The sequence below is a fragment of the Gobio gobio genome (genome assembly GCF_949357685.1).
Source record: "Gobio gobio genome assembly, chromosome: 21".
NCBI lineage: Eukaryota > Metazoa > Chordata > Actinopteri > Cypriniformes > Gobionidae > Gobio > Gobio gobio.
Window position 1 is genome coordinate 25,238,724 of NC_137117.1, and position 22,594 is coordinate 25,261,317.

The 22,594-nt window shown below is 38.9% G+C and overlaps 1 protein-coding gene across 3 annotated transcripts in view; it reads right to left on the reverse strand.

The window, feature by feature from the left end:
* Positions 1-17,996, reverse strand: part of agrn (agrin) — a 269,547-nt gene extending 251,551 nt beyond the window's left edge. For all 3 annotated transcript variants that reach the window (XM_079803366.1, XM_079803365.1, XM_079803370.1), the window contains exons 1-2: positions 17,753-17,996; positions 16,285-16,546 (exon numbers count right to left, since the gene is read on the reverse strand). In XM_079803366.1, the coding sequence (XP_079659492.1) occupies positions 16,285-16,546; positions 17,753-17,953 (463 nt within the window). In that variant the 5' untranslated portion in view covers positions 17,954-17,996. The remainder of the gene's footprint in view (positions 1-16,284; positions 16,547-17,752) is intronic.
* Positions 17,997-22,594: the final 4,598 nt, after the last annotated feature.

Genomic DNA, 22,594 nt, shown 5'->3' on the forward strand with positions numbered 1-22,594 from the left:
GAGGGAAAAAGAGAGAAAACAGAAAGCACAGCACTAAAAGGTAGGTCCGGACCCAAGCACCCGAGCAACTGCAAAAGCAACATGCTTAAAATGAATAAATAAATACATCTAAAGTTGAAACCGTATTGATTGGTCTCTGCTGTCCTGACTGAAAAAGATGTAGATGTAGCAAGCACTAACTTCCCCTGTCTCTCAGGTGGGCTGCTACTTTGGGAAATGAGCATTAATGAATGGAAGCATGCCTGCACTTGTCCTGGATCTGACCTGCACTCCAACCATAGGTAAAAACTCTCAGAAAGCACTTCAGTGTCCTTAAAACACTCACACAGCCACACAAAAATGCCGATGTAACAGATAGCATTGGTCTGGACCAGTCTCTATCCACCTCACCTAAGCCTAGAGGGGCATTCCAAAGAAATTCCAAATAACCTTCCACTTGCAAACATGTCGCAAAATCAAACGTAATGGTTTGCTGACTCACATAAATTCATAAATGCTTTCATAACAAGCATGACTCTTAGCTTCATATAAGATTATACAGATTTGAAAAAGCAATATATGAAAGCATCCTGTTTATTCATGAGTCACTGCATATTGTCAAATGGCACTTTCAAAAATGTCACTCCTTGAAGTTAATGACAAAACTTTTAACGCGAGTCAGCCAATGAATCGCTTTCTCAGACTCTTACTCATCTCACTTCTCTCTCTGAGCTCATTCCAATTGGATTCATCTTTCTCTAATGTTAAATTCTAATTCATGCAATTTGCTTCATTAAAAAAATGTCAGATTTGATCCTTAAACCCATTATGCTTAAAGCACAACAGCGAAACCAGAAAAAAAGATGGTGCTTCATTCTGGAAACAAGACTGAGACAGCCGTTTTATATAGGGCCAGTAGATATACTACACTAATCAGGCTTTAAAAAGAATGGTACAAACACACACACACACACACTCTTCATTCATGCCATTCCTAACCTATATTACTATAACCCATAACAACATTGGACCCCATTGACTTTAATGACATGGACAAAAACATTTGGTTTTCAAAATATTTGATTATACAATAAAATTGTGCGTTTTGCTTCCAGAAAGTATGAAAAACGTCTCCGTTTGCTAATTCCAAAACGTCATTTTAGAGTTAGTAACAGAGGCTTGAGCCATTGATAGCAGACTAATCCAGTTATTAATGCAGAGAGAAAATGTGAATTAACGTTTCCGTTGCTTTACTATTTTACTGATAAAATCGTCAGAACAGCGCTGACAACACGTTTCTGTGCGAGTGTGTGTCCGTACTGTATGTGTGTGAGTTTGAGTGGGAGGGCAGAGAGAGCGGGAAAAAGAGAGTATGTGCATAGCTGCGTACATAATTAAATGTAATTTTGTGGGAAAAACGTGGAAATAATTTGTCGTTTTTATCCTATTGTTTACCATATTTATTTGCTTGGTCAGTGTCGCTGTGGGTTTTGGTTATTTTGCTATATGTATGCTGTAAAGACATTTGAAATAACTGAAATCATTTGCCTTGAACTACTTTTGCCATGCGTTTTCCTGAAAATAATTGCACACCTTAGAACGTTTCTTCAGCCAATTCAAGCTTTCAACAGCCCAGTAGTATGCTGGCACATTTATGGTGCAATTGAGCCATTTTTTAAACTTTAAAGCTAAAGTCTCCATTTCATAATTGCATGGAAAAGAGTGACCAGGACATTTTTTTTTTTAAATCATGGACTGTGTGAACAACATGAAGGTGAGTAAATGAACTATCCCTTTAACATCTGAACCAAACTTTAGAGCCATTGCAGGCCCAGGAACCTCTACAGGTTGACTTCTGCCAGTGTGTTTTTAGAGAACTTCCCTCAGGGTACTAATGACAAATAACACTTCACTTTCACGTTCCAGATGTAGTTCAAACTGATAAGCTTTTAATCTGATTGAATCTGATGTGAAGACACTGATTTCAGGGAAGACAATCAGACTCATTGTTCTGTGCTGTTAACGTCTAGGCTTAAAATAATAAATAAATGTGCCAGTGTGTGTGTGTGTGTGCCATCTCTGTCTGTGTGTGGTTAGTGTGTACATACAAACACAGGGAGTCTGGGGCCTCCCAGCTCTCTCTTGAGGGAAAAGACAGAGAGCAAGCGAGAGATAAAGGAATATCCCACCTGTAGAAACAACTTCCTTCCAGCTGGCCAGATGGTGTGTGTGTGTATGAGCGAGAGAGAGAGAGAGAGACAGGGAAAGAAAACACTAGCAGTGGAGAGCAGAGCAGAGGTCTCTGGCTGCTCTCACCATGACTTCATCCCAGCATGCACTACATGAGCCGAAAAACCACAGCAGAAGAGCTGGCCCCTGTTCCCTCGCTCCAGTTTCATGTCCCCTTACCCTTTATCCCCCTTCCCCCTCCTCCTCCTCCTCCTTCCCACTCTTTATCTTATATTCTCACTGCCATAAAATGGGCCAAAACATCTTGAAGACGAGAATGCACAACATCCATTGCTAAGAAATTGCATCTATTCAATGAGATAATTGACTAATTGGTCTTTAGAAAAGCCAAATAATGTAGGTTTTTATCAGGATGACTTGACCCAATCAAGTGCATTTCTTAGGGGTTCTTTAAATAAGATGTTTTATTGGTTTAACAGCCATACAAAGCACAACGTTTCTTGAGACATCTGCACTTAATTTTAAACTAAACATTGTGAGCCAAAGACATGTCTGAATGTTCATGAAAGCAAATAAAGTAAAACAAATGTCAAGAGAAAAGGTTTGACACATAGAAACATCCTGCTCACGTCGTCCTTGTGATGGAGGATTCAGGTTGAATAACTATAGTTCTTCCAATGTTTCATCATCGGACTCACACTCGGATGGTAAAGATATGGTAAAATCAACGTTATAGTTACTGTTTTTACAGTGTGTACAATCGCTGAGCTTTAGGAAGCTTCGGGATGGAGCTGAAGTTCAGTTATTGTAATGGGCGTTTAGCTTCCGACACATTCGCTGTACGCGGTAGACCAATCACAACAGACTGAGCCATCGGACCAATCAGAGCAGAGTAGCTCATGGAAAGGAGGGATTTAGAGAGACCAATTCATCTATTGAGTCGATTGAGAATCATTGAAAAATGCAAGGTAGTACATTATGAGAAAATTAAACTTTTTGTTGACCTTTGATCCATGTAAACCTATTGTAGGAGACCTCCAAAATTATTTTTTGGAGCCTTTAAAAGCGCTACCACCAAAATATGTAAAATTTTAATAAATAATAAATACAATAAAATAATTTTAATAATATTTTTTTTTAAATAAAACTGGCAGACCCCCAGCAGTAACACTGTGGACCCCTGTGTTGAAGAACCCTGCTTAATATAACAGTTGGCTGAAAGATTGAAAACAGGAATTAGGCAAAAAGGGGGGGGGGCAAATAATACGATTTTGATGAAACATTATGAAGACATTATTATTCTTTAGAATAATAAACAGATGAATTTTTACAATAAAACAAGAAACATGCAGGCAATTTTGATTTCATGCTGAGCAAAACCACATTTCCTAAACTCCATTTCCTCTATGTGTGATTGACACTTCCCAAAAACCCTCCATTTATAACTGCAAGCCCAGAAACAATAAGCAAATTATTTACTTCAAAGCCAAAACTTCTTTACAAGACCTGTCTTACTTTAAGCGTGCAGCATTCCAGCATGCTCGGCTCCGTAATGACAGAGCAGTAATGAGGCCCTTTCCTTCCACATGGCCACTGGTTTACAGATATTGACAGCTCTGCACAGCAGGCTGCCATTCTCATGGGCATGTGTGTGAGAACGCGAGAGGGAAAACCAGAAGGACAGTGAGGGAGAGAGATCTGAACGTGAACGTCAAAGTCTTAAATATCTGCTAGCAGCTATGTGTGTGCGTAACCGAGATGTCCTGTGTCAGATATCTCTGTTTGCCTCTGAAAGCCAGCACTTCCTTGCCATTGTTAGCTAAAACAACAGGATTACCAGCGACTTAATTTGAGCCAGACAGATATCTTGACTTAAAGGCTTTCAGAAGAGCAAAGACGACCAGACCACTGGAACAGGGTGGCACATTGCTTGAAAACAAAGAGATCTAGAGCGGAGATTTTCCCATTTAGCCAGTCTAGATGGCTAAATTTATGTTAAAAATGCACAGCGGTCAATGATGAATGAAAGTGTACATGAAAAAGAAAAGCAAAAATCCTTTAAGGAGTTTAACACATGTGTGAAGCTCTTACAAATGTGTATGTTTTTGAAAGAAGAAGTCATCCAAAATATTATCCAATCAATGTTGACATTAGTTGTGATGCATAATGTATTTGTGGAGACCGAGCTACACCAAACTTTTAAACGGTACTGTATCGAGAAATTATTCATTCATATATACACCATTCAAATATTACAGACAGTAGGGCTGTGCGATATGGACAAAAAAAATTTATTAAAAAATGTTTGGATCAATATTGCAATTTCGAATCACGATTTTGAAACATTATTTCCTTACATACATTTTGTATAATTTTTTGAAGCTGGCTTTATTGATGATATTTGTGGGCATCATATCTCTGCATAAATGATACGTGACTGTTATTTTTAAATGCCTTTTTTAACACTTTTCACATGTTGTGCAGTACGCAAATGCCTGTATTATTATTTTTTACCTTTATTTCTATAGTGCTTTTCACAACACAGACTCCTTCAAAGCAGCTTCACAGTGTTGATAGGAAATTAATTTTGTTTTAGATGATAAGCTAAAGTAGGTTTTTGATTGATTAATATCTGTTGTAAAAACTGATTTCAAAATGTAACCAAATATTCTCAATTTGTGTTCACCTGGTTCGGAATGTGCCATTGTTTTTCGATGTAAAAATCACACAAGACGAACATCTTTAATCGTTGCACACACATCTCGCATCTTTAGCATCTCTCGCATGACACAGCATTCTACACGGCTCTCGAGGTAAAAGAAGTTAATCTTTTAAAAAACGTGTCTCTAGACCTGCGGAAAAAAAACACATTCTATATGAATAGCCCCTACTTGGTTTTGCCGCAACGATAGTTTTGCAAATTTTGTGGCTCTATGATACATTATTTCTCCTGTATCCAAAATACTCCAAGATTGCTTTCAGCGGTTTAGAACTTTTCTTCATTATGATATCAGGACTTTTGCGTCACCCTTACATTTTTTACCTTATTTTAATTAAGAAATTAAAAACATGCTCAACATAGCCGTATGAATTAAATGTATTTAGGGGTAAATAACTGAATTCAGGCAAAACAAACCATTGACCCACATAAAAACCAAAAGTTCAGAGATCTTAGATTGCAGGATGTGTACACCGACCTACTCCCTCTCATACTCGGTGCTGCATTTAATAAGTACATGTTTGAGTAGAGAATTAGGTCGTGTCTGCTGCACCTCAGCAGCAGGTCTCGGGTCTGCACCTGGTGGTTATTACACTGGCAGCTTTACAGGCCAGATTCCCAGATTCCAGTGTAATTACAGGTATGCTCAACAGGGCTCTGTAATACGGAGGACTGTGGGAAAGCTTGGGGCACATTTACCTCGCTATCCAAGAGCTACCGTTTCACACGCATTAAACATTTATCTTTAATGGTCAAACATATCGGAGTCATTCAGTGGTGGACGGCCCTGATGTCAGCCAGATGATGAGAGGAACCCATTATGAGATCCAAATAAGCTGAAAACAGAACAAGATGCTACTAGCAGGAAACAATCTAGACGAGAATGACGAAGAAGAGGTAAGAGAATGGGAACGGATTGTATCCCAACATCCTCATGGAAATGACCACCCAATAGCAAATAAAAAAACATCAACATCCTGTGATAGCCAAGCCTGGGATGGCTTAAAGCAAGCTAATAGGAAACAACAAGAACAAGAAAGGCAAAATCTTTCGCTATGCAACTTTAAATGAGGTTATTATAACTGTACTGGGGCATGTAGGAGGATCAGCTGCAGATTTATGATCCTCTGTGACCTTTCAAGTACACTTGGAGCGTTTGCTTCGGAACCTGGTGTGTTTTCTCCCTTAGTTTGGTTTGTTTAGGCATATATTAACATGGCAATTGCACTCGGATTCACAAACTAGATGGTCTCAGCCCCCTTGAAAACAAACTCTGGAGTTGTTTGGTTGAGGCGAGAAAGCAATCCGACCCAACGGACGAAGCGGTATCATAATTCATAACGGGAAATGTGTAATATAAAAAGCAGCAGTGTCTGATTCTGAGTTTTTGTGGTTGAAAACCCAAGAAGGCCACCCCCCATCTGTGTAATTGCTCTTCTCCATGCATTGCACTAAATATATTAAATATATACAATAAATGCTAGTGTGGGCGGAGAGCGCTTTGAAATGAAAACGGCGTTTTCAAATGTATTAATGTAGACGTAGCCAAATACCAAAATAAGCCCACAAAGTGAACTTGTCAATCCATCTTGAAGCATGGCACAGGTGAACGTAAACCGGTTTATTCTGGCTAGTAAGAGGACAGTTTTACTCACATGTGACTTGCATAAACACATTTATGCTTTGAAATGTTGCCTTGTGAGAGCAAACCGAACCAACTTTGTAACAAATTAAGTCCCTGTTTCGGAGCAAAACAAACGGTCTACAGGTCTGGAAACGCCCTTAGAAGGGCAGAAAACCAACAATGCAGGTCCAGTTTAATAATTTACCCATGTCAGTTTCATGCTGAAGCTGGCCCATATGAATGGATTCTTCCTTTTCAGTGAAGGCACACATTGCACACACTCCATTAGCATGTGTTATTGGGCTTTTGTGTGCCCTTTGTGCTTTACACCTTACAACTACTGACATTCCAGCAGGGGCAAACGAGACGGCACCGAACCCCCTCCTTCACAGGCTACTTCACTCAGCAAACAAACTGTAAAAGTGGATTGTATTGCCCAGAGTGAACTCTTGACCACCATTTAGCTGGACAGGTGGTTGTCCAGTGTGCTATAGTTCTTCAAACCCTGTTGGAAAATCCAGCTTAAACTGGATGCTCTAGCTGGTCCAGAATAGTAGACCATCTTGAAATACACAACAAACCAGCTAAGGAGTCAAGCTGGTTTTTGGAGCATGGTGGTCCAAGACCATCTAGAGTGCAGTTTGGACCAGCTAATAACAGACAGCTGGTCGAAGATGATTATAACCAGTTTGAACCAGCTAATGACCAGCTAGGGCCAGCTTAGGCCAACAACAAACCAGCTAATAGTTTAAGGTGGCCCTATGATCTGAGACTTCCTAAAATATAAAAACAAAAATTTAAATAACCATTTGCTCTGATTCTTTTTTTCTTCAATTAAAATATTGATTGAGTTTGAGCAATAGCCTAGGTGTTAATTTCTTCATTTTCCCATCAACACACTATAGAAAATAATTTCAGAGATACAATGTCTGGTTCAAGCAAGTGTCTCATCCATGACAGCCCTGCCTTTCCTTCTTCCAAATGTGCGACGGTATGACAATTCAATAAGCAATGGTCTTTTCGCGGCATCAGCGCAGAACTCATTTCCACTGGACCCTGACATTAAAGTCAAGATTAAATAGAAATCAGTCTGTAGCAAGTTCCAGTCTCTAATGAAAAACGAATGAAAGTTTTCCTCCACCATAGCACTTACTAATACCTTTTAAAAAATGAGTTCTCAAATTTCATTAAACTGGTGCTAATGCGTAAAATAAGAAATACGTGAAACTTTCTTTAGCCTCTTGAGATCTAGAATGGTAGAGTCAATGCAAATGACCGTAACAACAACAAAGTGTGAATTAAACAATGTCCAATGACTTAATGTGACTAAATGATAACATTTCTCATTGGTGCCAGATGAATCTCTGGCTGTAACAGTGAACGGTATGGGATTATCCACATTAACCACAGCAGCTGTCTGTCCCTTCACATTTAGTCCAGTCTGAAACATTGCCACAGACCTCAAGGAATCCATAACATGTGAAGTCTCCATATCTATTCTACCCATTGTGTCTGGAATGTGAGGGGTTTTCCAGTCTACTGCCCATCCAACTCCTGAGAACTTGGTGACCAACTGTGTATTTCCTCTTAACAGAAGGCACACAATCATGTCTCTAAAAAGTACTAACAAACCTCTATCTTACAGGACAAAAGTAGAGGTATTATTATATTTACATTTAGTTTGGTTATATATTCCAAGCAATGATGGATGCCCCAACAAAGTACAAATTGTACAAGGTGCAATGCCATGCAAACGTGTTTGAGATTACCAATTTGTCAAAAACATTATGGTTATTATTCGTAATGGATTTAAGGAAAAAGTCATTTTTTAAAAAAAATATAATAAAACATTAAATAAATATTCAATCTTATTTTGTTGTAATGACAGCAGCATTGGTTAAAAGTAACTGTGCACTAAATCAAACATTCACTGCATCCCAGTAGAGGTAATACGGCAGAAATATTACTTAATGATCAATAAAAATGCAGTTGCCTCACTGACTTTTATTTGCTATCTAACAGTGAATTCCTTACATATTTGTACTCTGCTAAATTAAATCAATCTGACTTTGAGACTGTCGAAATGTGTTGCTTAAACAATGATGTCTGTTGGAGAGATTAAACCAGACACGAACTCGAACTTGGTGCCAAGACAAACTCTCGTCCCCTGTACAGGAAGGAGGAGAATATAAAGTAAAATGAGAGGTGAGCAGAGGGCTGCAAAATACTCTTATCCCTTTGTTTCACATCTTTCTCATTAAAAGCTTAATTAGTATTCCAAGCAAGTGTGGAGGTTTCAGGGTTCAATTAAAATCTTAAAGTACAATAACTTGGGAAACTCTAACAGGTATAATTCTCAGCATTCAGCCCCTCCTCCTCGGGCAAGTTATCTTTTAACTGTCCGTTTCTCTAGCCTCTCAGTCTAAATCTCGCTTTCTAAATCATGTTTCACAGAGAAAGTCCCAGTGAGACATCATGCTGGAAAACAGCCTACCGGAAAACACCTTCCCGTAACTACCCTGACAAAGAAATGCTTGTGCACAGGCAGATAAAATAAGGTGATGAGCCTGAGGGTCCCATCAAGCCCTCAATAGAAAGAGTCTTAAGATCTCGGAAGTCTAGATCTACACTAGTCCTGGTACATTTGGTACACATCTTTTTCTTGATACTTTGGACTTTAGTCCACACTAAGATGGCCTTTTGTCCTGCAAAAACCAAGCTTTTTGAAGATATCGGATAAATTTGAAAATGCATCTTGGCATGGACTTTGAAAATGATGACAAATACTCATGTGACGCATATTGTACTGATAAATATTGATGCTGGCTTTAGCATTTTCCGACAAGTGTGGACAAGAAACTTTTGGAAAAGGCTTGAAGACACTAGCGTGGACGAAGAGCCTTTTGAAATGAAAACGGCATTTTCAAATGGATCCTGATTAACGTAGATGAAGCCTAAGAAAGTTTCAAAGCTATAATTATGACTCAATAACACAAAAAAACACATGAGATCATAATTCTGGCATCTAAACCTTAATCCGCTTCCCGTTCAGGCTAGTCATCTACACATGCAGCTATAGAATTGCTCTATTACAAATAGCCATTCGCACATCAGAGCATTCAGCCCCACGATACTCGTGTTGTGGTGCCGACAGGCTTTAAGGCCACTCACCAATGGCTGGCCTCCCAAATCTCATAAAACACATTTGGAAATCCCAGGGCTAAAGTCTAGCTCAGAGAGATCAGCCTGAAACAACACAGGGGTGATTTTTTTTTAATAAAGCCCCTTTTTGAAAGGGCCCTTCTCCAATGATTCTCATCTTAAGACCATTAACAAGGGGTGGAGGAAGTCCTTCACCTCAATTATGCTTGATCTATTAATCATTACCTGCTCGCGGCTGAGTGCAGGCGGGCTGACCTTCGTGCAATGTGGAATCAGAGGCACGCCAGGCCTCCTCCTTACACAAACAGCCAGAATAAAAGGGAAGTCCTCCCAAAGACCTGCTACCCTCATTCCCAAACCTGCCACACACACACAATCCAGAGCATTTGATGGGATGACCTGCACACTCATTATCACGACAGACCAGCAGCACTGGACCCTCTGTCCTCAGGCTAAAGCTCAACTTGAACTGGGCCCCTTGAACCAGCTTGCCCTCATGACAGGCAGAAAACTGAGGGATGGCTCAGAGGACAAGTGGGGGGAGTGGATCTGAAATAAATGCAGCTGATGACAAATTACAGCAGGCAAGAGATCTAATTCATGAATTCATTCTTTTAAACCAACTCTTTTTAATGATTCGGTCTAACTGTAAAGGATACGGTCATTTTTGGTTGTGAGATGGGAATAAATAATGGAGATCATTTATATTAAAACTTAAATTTTAGAAAACTAAAACTTTAATTTGAATAATGAAAATTAATATTAACAATTGGGAACAATAACAATGTCAACTGTAATCATATCAATAAGGAACATTAAAAAAACTTAAAACAGTAAGCCAACAAAGTAGTATGACTCTGAATGAATATATTTGAAAAAGTATGTGAAAAACTACTTCCGCCGAGATTTAGAAGTGTGCATTCGATAGACACTTTAATATCCCATGAGGCCACTGGAAAGGATTTGTGAATGGCGGTGAAGCGAAAAAACTGACGCTATAGGTCACATGACAGTGACAACAAGTTGTATGTAGTTCATCTGAATTTCATTCATACAGTACTACACACATTCATCCTAACATTCTTTTTAATGGTCGTGACTCGTGACGTAAGTTTCAAACCAAATGTTGTAAGAAATATACAGTATGCGATTTCGGCATCAGTGATTCAGATCTTAGAACAGGTTCACTGCAACTAACATATTCTCCAAAACGAATTGGACATTTCAATGCTACTATCAGTTGAGCTTCTTCATGCTTTTATTTTATTTGAACTTGAGAAGTACATTTCATCACTTCTACAAGCTCAAAAGCTGCTGCAATACTTAACACTTGAAGCCAAGCCATATTTTTTTCTTCCCAACTTTTTGCTTTCCAGCCATTTCTTTTATAGTTAGTCTGATTTATTTTACCCTATTCAAGGGATCAAAAATGCAATGGATCAGGAACGGTTTGAAACAGGTCCATTTCAGTTTAACCAATTATCTTACAGCACAATGCAAGCTTCCACTATTGTGCAGCTTGGCATTTAATAAATTAGCATCCACATATCCAAACAAAGTCAGAGAAACACTGAAAAGCAGCATGTTCGCACAAGTCGCACTCGCACAAGAGATTTAACAAAGTTGATTTAACAAACAATGCCAAAATCAAAATTGATCCAATGGACTTCTAAACATACAAATGCAATTGTGGAATAAAACAGTAATTAAAGGCACACTATGTAGTTTTTCGCCGCTAGAGGTCACCTATTCAAAACAAAGGTGTAGCTTGATGACGCCGGAGTCTTGGGAGTTGTAGTCTTCACCTCACAGCCGGTGAAAAAGAATCGGAACGGGACTTTTTGCGCTCCAGCGGTTAATAAACAAAACTGCATGCTTCTTGCGGAAGAACATTGCAGCCGGAGCTACTTCTCTCTGTTTATGTCTATGGCGAGTCACCCAGGGACTGTGCTCCTCCGCAGCGGTTCCTACCAGCCCGGTCTGAAATAGTCCCAATATAAACACTTATTATAAGTGCATCATTATATAATTTTTGTAAATCTTGAACACAAAACTTTAACTTAGTATGAAGCAGAGCAGGGCCGAGTGCTGTGGGAGCGATTGCTAATGAGAGACGAACATGACACACGTCTCAACAGCAGTGGAACTTTTATTATGCCACAGTCGACGCTTCTGCTTCTTCCCGTCAAACGTATGTGGGGTAACGCAGCACTGTTTTATCATATTAGATACATTTGAATGTGTCGAAAATGATGTTATAACGTTACTCTGTGCATTCGCTCCACGGCTGCTATGAGACACTTGTTGCGCACTGCAGTAAGCTAGATCAATATTAGAATATCATATTAATAAATGCTGGATGGCTTGTGTTGCTAAATGGCATACAATTAATTTTAAAACATATTGGATGATGGAGAAAATGCTGTATTACTGTACAATAATTTGTTTTCTGTCTATAAATGTCTCCAGACAGTTGTTCCCTTGTCTAATAAAACATAATATATTAAAGCATATTTGGTGTTTCCAAGGTTTCTACAAAATAAAATGGAAATCAAGGTAACGCGGGTATGATGTCACTTATAGGCGATGCAAAAATTGCTTATTTCTCTGGATTTAATCATTCTTGGAAATATCTGGGATACAAGTCAATCAAATATATAATACTGTTATAGTGGTTTTTGGATATTTTACATATTGTGCCTTTAAAAGACTATTTCACTCAAAAAACTAAATCATTTACCCTCATCCAAACTTGTATGACTTTTTTTCCATATAAAAAGAAGTTCAGCTCTATTCCATTCAATGAAAGTGGATGGGGACCAGGGTCTATTGAGCTCCAAAAGGACAAAAAAAAAAATCATAACACGCGTATATCCATACAAAACTATCCAAGATGGTCCATATGAATTATGGCTTCAGGTGACTTGGAATAAAGCGCACATGGTAGTTGAAATAGTTGAAAGCTGAAATTTAAGTAATTATTCACTGATAATCTCTCTTGTCAGTTTCGGTCATTATTCACTTTTATTGTATGGAAAACAGCAGCTCAGTCATTCTTCTAAACATTTAGTCTAGTGTATAGAAGAGGTCCTTGATCTATTTTTGCTCGATGAACTTATTAACCCAAGTTTTTCTTCCATATAACAACTCGAGTGGGTCTGTTTCCACAAGAAGAAAACAGGGTGGGAGTGAGAACTCAACGCCTCTAGGCCTCTCCTCTAAGCATTCCAGTCTACACTTGTATCAAGAAATTCTTGTTGCGTTCTCTTGTTATCACATTTCACCCTCCCAATCGTTTCATTATAAACAAGGTTTTTTTGTCCCCTTAAGAAAACTTTGGCTTTGACAGCAGTATTCTCAACTTCAGCTTGGAATCTCTTCATTTCTCAGTGCTATCTAACCTGTCAGAGGTGAGGAGAGAGGAGAGGATACATTCGGCAGGCTGGCAGGTACGATCTTGTTCTTTCCACCACACACACTCTTTTTTTTTGCTGAAGGTCTAAAACATGGATACTAAGCAATGAAGGAAACAAATAAACTCTTCATTAAGAGGTCATGCTTTATTAATTGAGAGATAACATCAAATATTCCTAATTCAGTTTAGCCAACACAAACGAACGTCACGTCACTCAGCCTTCAGGGCAGCACTTTTTATTTCAAGGCCTGGTTTATAGTATACTTGCCTAACCATGTCAAAAGCAAGGACAGAACCACTGTTTCTGAATCTTTTGAAGTGCACAGTCTCTGTTTACAGACTCTGCAATTTTGGAATTAGAATTCGCAAGCTTTAACAAAACCGTTGGCCATTCTGAGCACAGCTGTTTGCTATTTGTAGCGTATCCTTGAGCATCTTGTGTGTGAAACGAGATCCAATCCCATTACAATATAAAAAGAATCGCATTTGTTAAATGAAACACATGGTCTCTCATTAGCCAGAGCAGCGTTTATTTTCAGTGGCCTAACACTTAGCCCGCCATGTGCAAATGCAAAATACGGTACTCTGCTAAATTGCCCCCTTATCAAACCTTTTAAGATTTTAGCAGCCTCTAAAAAAGACAGTCTTCCACTCAGCAATGGCTTGTGCCAAAAAGCTCAGCACTAAAAAGCAGAGAACTAAAAAGAAATAGAAAGGGGACGCTTTGTGCCCTGAAGGAACACTTTTCCGATTTGTGCTCGATACTATTACAGGTATCTGCTTGATCTACCAAAATCAAATCTGACTGGCGAACTTCAGGTATGGTTCACCTAAAAATTAAAATTCTGTCAGAAACAGAAGCTCTGTACTTAATGACATGCGAGAACAAACTTAATTGGTTCACGCAAGAACAAGCCTCATTGGTTCTCACGTGTCAAGCAAACACGTTCAAGGTCCGAGTCCGAAATCCTCATCCGAAATGTTTGCACGTTAAAAAATAAAAACGACCTCACATTGTGTCAATCACGCTTTCTCTGAAACTTTCGTCCATCATAAAAAAATTTGGATAGGGTTACATTTTCTGCATTTTTCGCATCTGTAGCAAGCATTTTGAGAGGTGTTTTGACAATTCAGAGCCACCGTACAAGCGAACACCAAAAGCCAGAATGGCGTCTGAGAAGTTAATCCACTTGCAGCACAAAGCACTGAACGACAAACAAAGTTTTGAATATGTGGCTCCGGTATCGATAGCCAAGCATCAAACTGAGCCACTGACATCCTGAAGTAAACTTTTAAATCGCTTTTAAATCCCGCAGCTCCTTGATAAGGAGGTGGAACGCTCCTTCCTCTCTACGCAATCTCAGGATTGGATCGACCCAATATTTCCTCTTTCTTTTCTCTTTTTAAGAATAGAGAGGACAACAAAATCCTCCTCACCGCTTGAAGACATTTTGTATTGTTTTGCACATTTTTTCGCAATGGATTAATTAATACGCATCAGACTGAGTGTGCAAGGTTTCTCTGCATGACAAATTTTTAGGATGAGAAATATGAAAAAATGCATACGAAAAGTTCTGACTCAGTGTGCAAGGACCTTAAGCCTCCAAGTTTGATATGCTCTACATGTGTTCAAGGGTCAGTGTTTGTGAATAAATGCCTAATTTTAACCTGTTTATCATATAATGTGATTGCGTCTCTTCAGAAGCCTTGGATTAAACTTCTAATCATATGGTTTTCTTTTACAGCGTCTTTACGAAATTTTTGAAGCCACAAAGTTTTAGTGGAATGGATTTTCAATAGAGGAACAGAAATCTCTCAGGTTTCATTAAAGAAAATTATGGTTCAAAGATGAACAAAGGTTTAATAGGTTTGGAATGACATGAGGGTCAGTAACTGATGACAGAATTTTCATTTTGGGGTGAACTAACCCCTTAACTCAACTTTTAGGAGATGTACAGTTTTGTACATCCTCCTGAAACCAGTTTACAAGGAACCATATTGCTAAACTGAGAACCGATCTAGATTTTCCCAAAATTGTCCAGCTAGTGGCAAAAAAAAACATGGAAAAATACTCAAGAATTGAAGTGCCTTTTTTTAAGCACAATAAACAATTCTTAAACAAACTTGTACATTTGGCTATGTATTTCAAGTTATTCTAACTTTTGAAAGTCAAATCAAGCGATCCTCCTATAATCCTCCTCGTTTCTTGGCCAGAATAAGCTGCAAAGTGGGCCAAACCTTATGCCGAAAGTGTACACTATACAACCTGCCATCCAGAGAGGATACAGAGTGCCGATTTAGTGAATCGATTGGACCTATAAGAGTGATGTTAGCTTCAAACGCTTTGTTGTATTCCAGACTAATGTGTATTTTCTCTGCTTGTACGGCTGCCAGCATTGTTGAGCACTAAACAAGATTAAACTACAAGCACTGCTGATTCACAAAATGGAAAAAAAAACCTCACCTTTTATAGTAGAAGGACAAACAATATTTCACATTTGCATTAATAAAGCAAAAGCGCTTTGAAAAGTCACAGTAGTTCGAACAACTGTCTGGTCTAATTTATACCATTTCTTCTTTCCCAAAGAGCCAAACTTTTCCTCTGACAGTCTGGCTTGGAAAAAGTGGAAATAAGCAGCGAAGGCCATCATAACACCGATGCAGGGGCCCTTGTGAGGGCCACATAGCTTGAAGCTATGCAGTTACGTTTTAGTATCTCCACTCTAACTCTATAAATGATTTCCCTCAAGGAAAGGCAGCGGTTTGGACTTTCACTCAGATTAGTCAAAGGCCCTGCAGGTGCTCAGTTAGTGAACAGACACACCCTTCGAGAGCACTGACTGTCAGCGGCTGATGGCTAGTGACGGCGCACATGATATGCTTTGCTTTTAAGGCCCCGGGCCCAAGAAATTAAATGAGAAAAGTTGAGAAAAATATTTGAGAAAATGTCGCAATGCCTTCTGTATTAATATAGACATGACTGCTGTATAAATATAATGTAAATGCTTAATGTAATGTCACAAAACATGCACCTCTTCATTAGGTGGAATGCAGATGCAGTTAGAGCAGAAAACACCACCTGCTTTTGCAATCAGGACCGCCGTTACCACCACAGGAGCTTTCTAACTCTCAAATCCCAGCACGACCAGCGGACGTGAGTTACGGCTTTATGCTGAGTCAGGAAAGCGTGTTTACCTTCAACGCAGTGCTCTACCTCCTCCAAGTTGCGGAGAGTAATCCTCATCAGGCTTGAGTTGAGCATCAGTTCGTTCTTGTGGCTCGGCCACATGTCCTCAGGGGCCAGGTTGACAAAGAAAATGCGGGTATCTCCGGTGGCCACCTGATTGTCGCAAATATGGGGGTCCCCGAAGCCGCCGATCATGACCTTGTTTCCTCCGTCGAGCAGCACCTCTCCGTTCACCATGGTCTTGCCTTTCAGGTAGCGCCATACTCTGACCTTCAGACAAGGGAAAGACAACATGAGATTACGAAAACAGAATTTCCTGCAGATCAAGGTCACTCTTGCACATTCCAGAGTGGCCACCTACCATCGGCTGTACAAGACTCTGCAGTTAAACTCTTAGTATACGTTGTATGTGCCTCAGTGGGGGTCCAAAAACGGGAGACCACATTAAAAATAGGATTTTTAAATATTTAAAACAAAAATAAAAATTTGTTATGTGAAATGAATGAGAAATATTTCAAGAAATATGAGATTTTGCACTATTCCTAGGTTACATATTAACCAATAGCAAATTCATTAACTCCTGGCGGTCAGATGTTCAATGATGGATAACAGGTTATACACAAACTTGTGGAGTCATTAAATCCAAATGCTAAGAAATTCATGTATATTTTTTACTTCAGCAGTTTACTCCAATTGTCAAGCTCATATATTTGTAATATTTAAAAAGATACATTTTTCACTAGTAATCTTTTTTTTTTTAAGCTTTGCAGTGCCATATCTCATCCATCACACAATGAAACGATGTAGGAAGAGCTGCAGTTTAACTCTTCATTTCACACTTTTTATGTCTTAGTGATTCGTTTCTGTGAGACTTTGATATGCGTACCCGCATTCGGTTACTTCTAACAAAGTAAGTCCATGATTACATGATAATTGAATATAATTGACCCCGAAGCACTAATAGAGCTTGAAAGAACATCAAGTCACTGCAAAGGCTGAGGTTCGGGTTGCTCATGTATGAAAGCTCAAATTACAGGTGGATCAAAGTAGGACTGTGCAGGTTGACATTTTTCATTAACTGAGTAGCACCTATGTCCACACATACGAAAAACCCATTAGGAACAGTTTAACAAATATCCCTTTTAATCACAATTGTATGTGGTTTTATATTGGGAAGAATGGTTGCAGCTACTCTGTGTTAATGAACAAACAAAATTAGGCTCAAAAACTTAGTGAGGTACCCATCTAGACAGCATTTTACATGTTCCCTTGATATGCTGCGAGTTTCTGACCAGGACAACGACTGGACTGGTAGCTTTTGTCTATATGTCTAACAGGTGATATATATCAGTGACAACAGATATCCAAGTATAAGCAAAGACTTGCAATACGATGTGTTATGAAGTATATGTTTACCTTTTTTTACTTTCATTTTGATTCATGTGAAGTGTGTCTGGGACGCAAAGAAAGTCTTACCTTACAGGAATAAGTGTTGTGCACAGGATCCATGTTTAAGATCTCCTCTACAGTCCCGGTTAAAACTATATTCGCCTGGTCTTCTCTTTTTTCCAGGTTCTTTTCTGAACAACTTCCATGACAACGCTGACTCAAAAGCACAAAAACAACAGCAAATGACCAAACGGGACAATAAAACGCTTTTCTGCGGAAAGAGCCCATGGTCAAACCAAACGGATAAAAGAGAAAGTTACGAACTCCTAATGCAAACGCCGGACGAGTTCTGCAGCAAGTCTGATGGAAATAATAATACGGCCGCGCGCTGCTCTCGGTGTTCTTCAAACTTCACCGCGATCTGCGCTCATATCTGCGCTGAGTGAACGCGCGAGCATCAGCCGGCAGACAGAGAAGAATAGAGAGAGGAATGAGGAATGCCGCTGCTCACCCCCCTCGCGCGCACACTCGCTCTCCTTTCAGAATGACGCTCCTTTCACAGGGCATTTGCATGCAATCTGAATTGCTGATAAGAGCGACGGAGGGGGTGATTTCGAGCGCGAGAGAGAGACGCGGGTGTAAAACGCCACCCCTTGGAGAGATTGCGCCAATTCGGACAACTGAACCCCTCCACAGGATTAGATGGAGTGAACAGAAAGCTAATAATAATGAATGGTGATCTTCGCATTTACTCTATTAAGAAAATACAGAGATGTTCCGTTTGTAGTCCCAAACCCCGAGCTATTGGTTTGATTTGAACGTGGTTTAAGAGGAAAAAGTCTGAAATTTACGTATTTATTATTTCAAGATAGTTTCACGTTTTGGTATACAAGATAAATTACTTAAACACGCGTCAAAGGTGAATTTATAGGGACTACAACAGCAGTCCGATTCACCGAGGATGCACTGTCACTATTGTGGTAGTTGTAGTCCTAAAAACCTGTTACCAATTTAAATTTTTCTAAAATACTGAGGCTTAATTCAAATTTTCAGGTAAGATGGTATGACGTGTGCTAAATTCATGTAAAAGTTTTTTTTTTTTTAAGAAAAAAAGTAAACAATAATAGGCCTTATAAGATATTAAGATTCTATATAAAGAAATAGATGGATTCATTAATTATAAATTAAATAAATTATACGTACATTTATTTTAAATATAATTTATTTCATTTTAATTACAACATGAGCTTAAAGGGATAGTTCACCCAAAAATGAAAATGACCCTTTACTCAACCTCAAGCCATCCTAGTGTGTATATGACATTCTTCTTTCAGACAAATACAATCAGAGTTATATTAAAAATTGTCCTGGCTAATCCAAGCTTTATAAATGGCAGCCCAAAAGAAGTGCATCCATCCATTATAAAAGTAATCCACAGGGCTCTGTGAAGTTAATATAGGTCTTCCGAAGCGAATCGCTGTGTTTGTGTAAGAAAAACATCAATATTTATCCATATATCCCTACGCTTATGCTACGTCCACACGTCACGGCTGTAAAAAAAAAAAAAAAAAAAGAAAGAAAAATCACAAGTTGAATACGGAAGGCGGTCTGGTGGAAGCTTGATATTTTACTTTATAACGTGTTAAATATGTATATTTTTCTTACACAAACGCATTACTTCGCTTCAGAAGGCCTTTATTTACCCCCCAGAACCATGTGGATGTAAAGATATCCACTGGAGTCAAGTTGTAGTTGAACGCAAGTGCAGTTTTATTTAAAAAAGGTGATATAAACAGAATCCAACGATGACTTGACTTGACTAAAACAGACTTGAACATGAACCATCGGCAAACTTGACAAACTCACCAACAGAGGTTACAGGAACAATCAATACTAGACAAAGATGCATGGCTTCTAGACAACATGAGGGCTTAAATACACTGGGGCTGAATCCAAAATCGCCCCCTATACCCTTAAATAGGGCACTATTTGAGGGGACAGCCATTTGTAGTGTGTCCAAAACCATAGTGGCCATTGTTGAGTGCACTCATTCTATCCCACATTGCACCGCAATAACGAGTGTACAGCCAGTGTAAACACAGTGGCTGTCCGAATTCACTCACTTGTTTTCATTCACTCCTTCAAGTGAACTGTATTAGTGGACTAAAGTAGGGAATAGTGATTGAGGGTTTAGGGAGTGATTACGGATTCAGCCAGGGACTAATGACTGACAAGACACCTGTGACATACAATTCACATATGTTTCTGAGACATTTTCATGTAGGCTAATACTTTATGTACTGCTTAATACATTGTGTGTTTGTACAGGAAAAAAGTTCAACATAAGTGAACTATCAATGAAGTGGGGTCAACTTTATTTAACAATTTTATTTTGATAAACATAACAATATAACATCGCAACTACATGAAAAGAGGTTTTACTGTTGTATAATACAGATTTGTGCGCATTAGTGGAACTGAAGGTTTTAGAATAAACACAAAACGCACGTGATTGTTGTCGTGTGGTGAATCTGGCCAATCGTGGAACAGCTGTGTCGTCATTAGCGTCTGTGCAGTCGCTCTGTAGAAGCTGCGCAGAATGCACCAGCCGGCTACTCTCGAATCGCTCTCATGGCACTTTGATGACATACGTCAGTCACGTGGCGTCGGCGCTGCCTCAAGTCGGACAAAATTTCTAACCGGCATGCACTGCTTCAAGTCAGCCGCTGATCGGTCTGCGCATCGCTGTATGAAGTCGAACAAGCCTAATGGCAACATGACACAAGAGACTAGGGAAGCACATGACATGGAAACGATGGAAATCACATGACAAACCAGGAAGCATGACATTCAATATAACAAAATAAGAACATTAAACATGAACATGAAACAAAACCAAAACACTAGACATTACAGTGGATTACTTTTATAATCGATGGATGCACTTTCTTGGGCTGCCATTATAATCTTTGGATTAGCCAGATAATTTTTTATGTAATGATCCGATTGTATTTGTCTGAAAAAAGAATGTCATATACACCTATGATGGCTTTAGGGTGTGTAAATCTTGGGGTAATTTTCAGTTTTGGGTGAAGTTATCATTTGCACAAGCAATCTCAGCAAATAATTATACATTAAGCTCATGTAAAAGGACCCAAAAAAGTAAAAAAGGTTAACTTTGTAACATAATTGTAACAACTTTTATCTCAACATCTTGAAACGGATGAGTTATGATGTTACTAATATGAAAATCATTCTGGCATGCACAAGCGATAAAAATCGTATTGTGGCTCCCTGTTCTAAACTGACAGTGCATAAATTTCCACCCTTTCAAAAGCTGTAATTTCACTACCCGTCCATCTATTCCTGGAAAATGACAGGGCGTGGAATCTGTGGTTGCACTGATATATTTGTAGAAATACTCTCATTTTAATGGCACTGTGTCCTGGTCCTTAATTCTTAAACCACAATATCCATAGATTTAGAAAGTTTATTTAAAATACTGGTTTTTCATTTGGGAAACGGTTCCATTATTGCCAATGCGTGACAATGGCGTGAATTATTACTTCAGACAGCTGCTCTGTATAACTTTTAATACATTATCAACACGGTACACTTCACAAGCACTAAAGGTTCTCTAAACCGATGTTTAACCACTTCCCTTCCCTGTTTAAACAGTTACAAATGGCTTAACATCTGCTTGCGGAGATATTTAAGAAAGTGAGAATGAGAATTGTCACTATGAGTTTTTATGCAACCACAAAAAAAAAATTAAAAAAAAATCTCATCCTATTCGGCTTAGACTGAAGTCCCACTCCCTCTCGCATTCACTTTCCTGTAACATTATGAAGTCAGCCCACATAAAGCCCATTACAGTCAAGCTCATTTGAGAAATATCATTCAAACTGAAATATCACCCCAGTGAAATCACTCAGTCTACTTTGAAACAAGCGTAGGAGTTCAACATTTGTGGAAAAATATTGCTGTACTTCACAATGCAAGGAAAGTACAGCCTAAGCCTGTGGATTGATGTAAAAGCAAAAGACATGCACCATAAGTCGTAGACACCACTTTTGAAATGCAGGTAACATAAACCATCAGCTCGAGGGCTTTTAACATCACAACAGCTCCCTCCTTCCCACAAATGTCACCACAAAAGGTTTTGGAAAAAAAAAAAAAAAAAAAAATTATATGGGAGTAATGAACTGCATTTTTTATTTTATAATGTTCTATGAGGTCCACATATAATGTTATCCTATAATATACATCCTCAATTAGTTGTAATACATTTTGAAAATCAATGTTGAAAAATATCTTGTTACATAGTTGAAACATTTGCCAGCAATATGAAACATTTATGTGCATTGCTTTATAGCCTACTTGGAGTTATCACAGTTACAATTGATAACGGATTGTTTGTGGTGTTTCTTGTAAACGGAATTATAAACTAATTGTTTGTAGCACTGAACTTTTTATAGGCTGTTCATCATTTTTGATAAAGTGAAAAACGTATACATTGTCATTTGCAGTGTCGTGTTGATGTCACTCACTGAAGCTTAGATCAAAACAAAAGCAGCGTTCTCTACATGCTACTTTGGTGTCCTGGCCAAATTCCCTCCATTGGCCCTTACCAATCATGGCCTCCTAATCCCCATCCATTGAATTGGCTCTATCACCCCCTCTCCTCTCCACCAATAGCTGGTGTGTGGGGAGCGCACTGGCGCCATTGTACTGTGGCTGCCGTCGCATCATCCAAGTGGATGCTGCACACTGGTGGTGGTTGAGGAGAGACCCCTGACATAGTTGTAAAGCACTTTGGGTGTACAGTAGTACATATGAAAGCGCTATATATATGCCTCATTTATGCTTTCTTCTGTATCCGATAATCCAACACATTAACCCCATAAATAGCGAAGGAAAGGAAAGAAC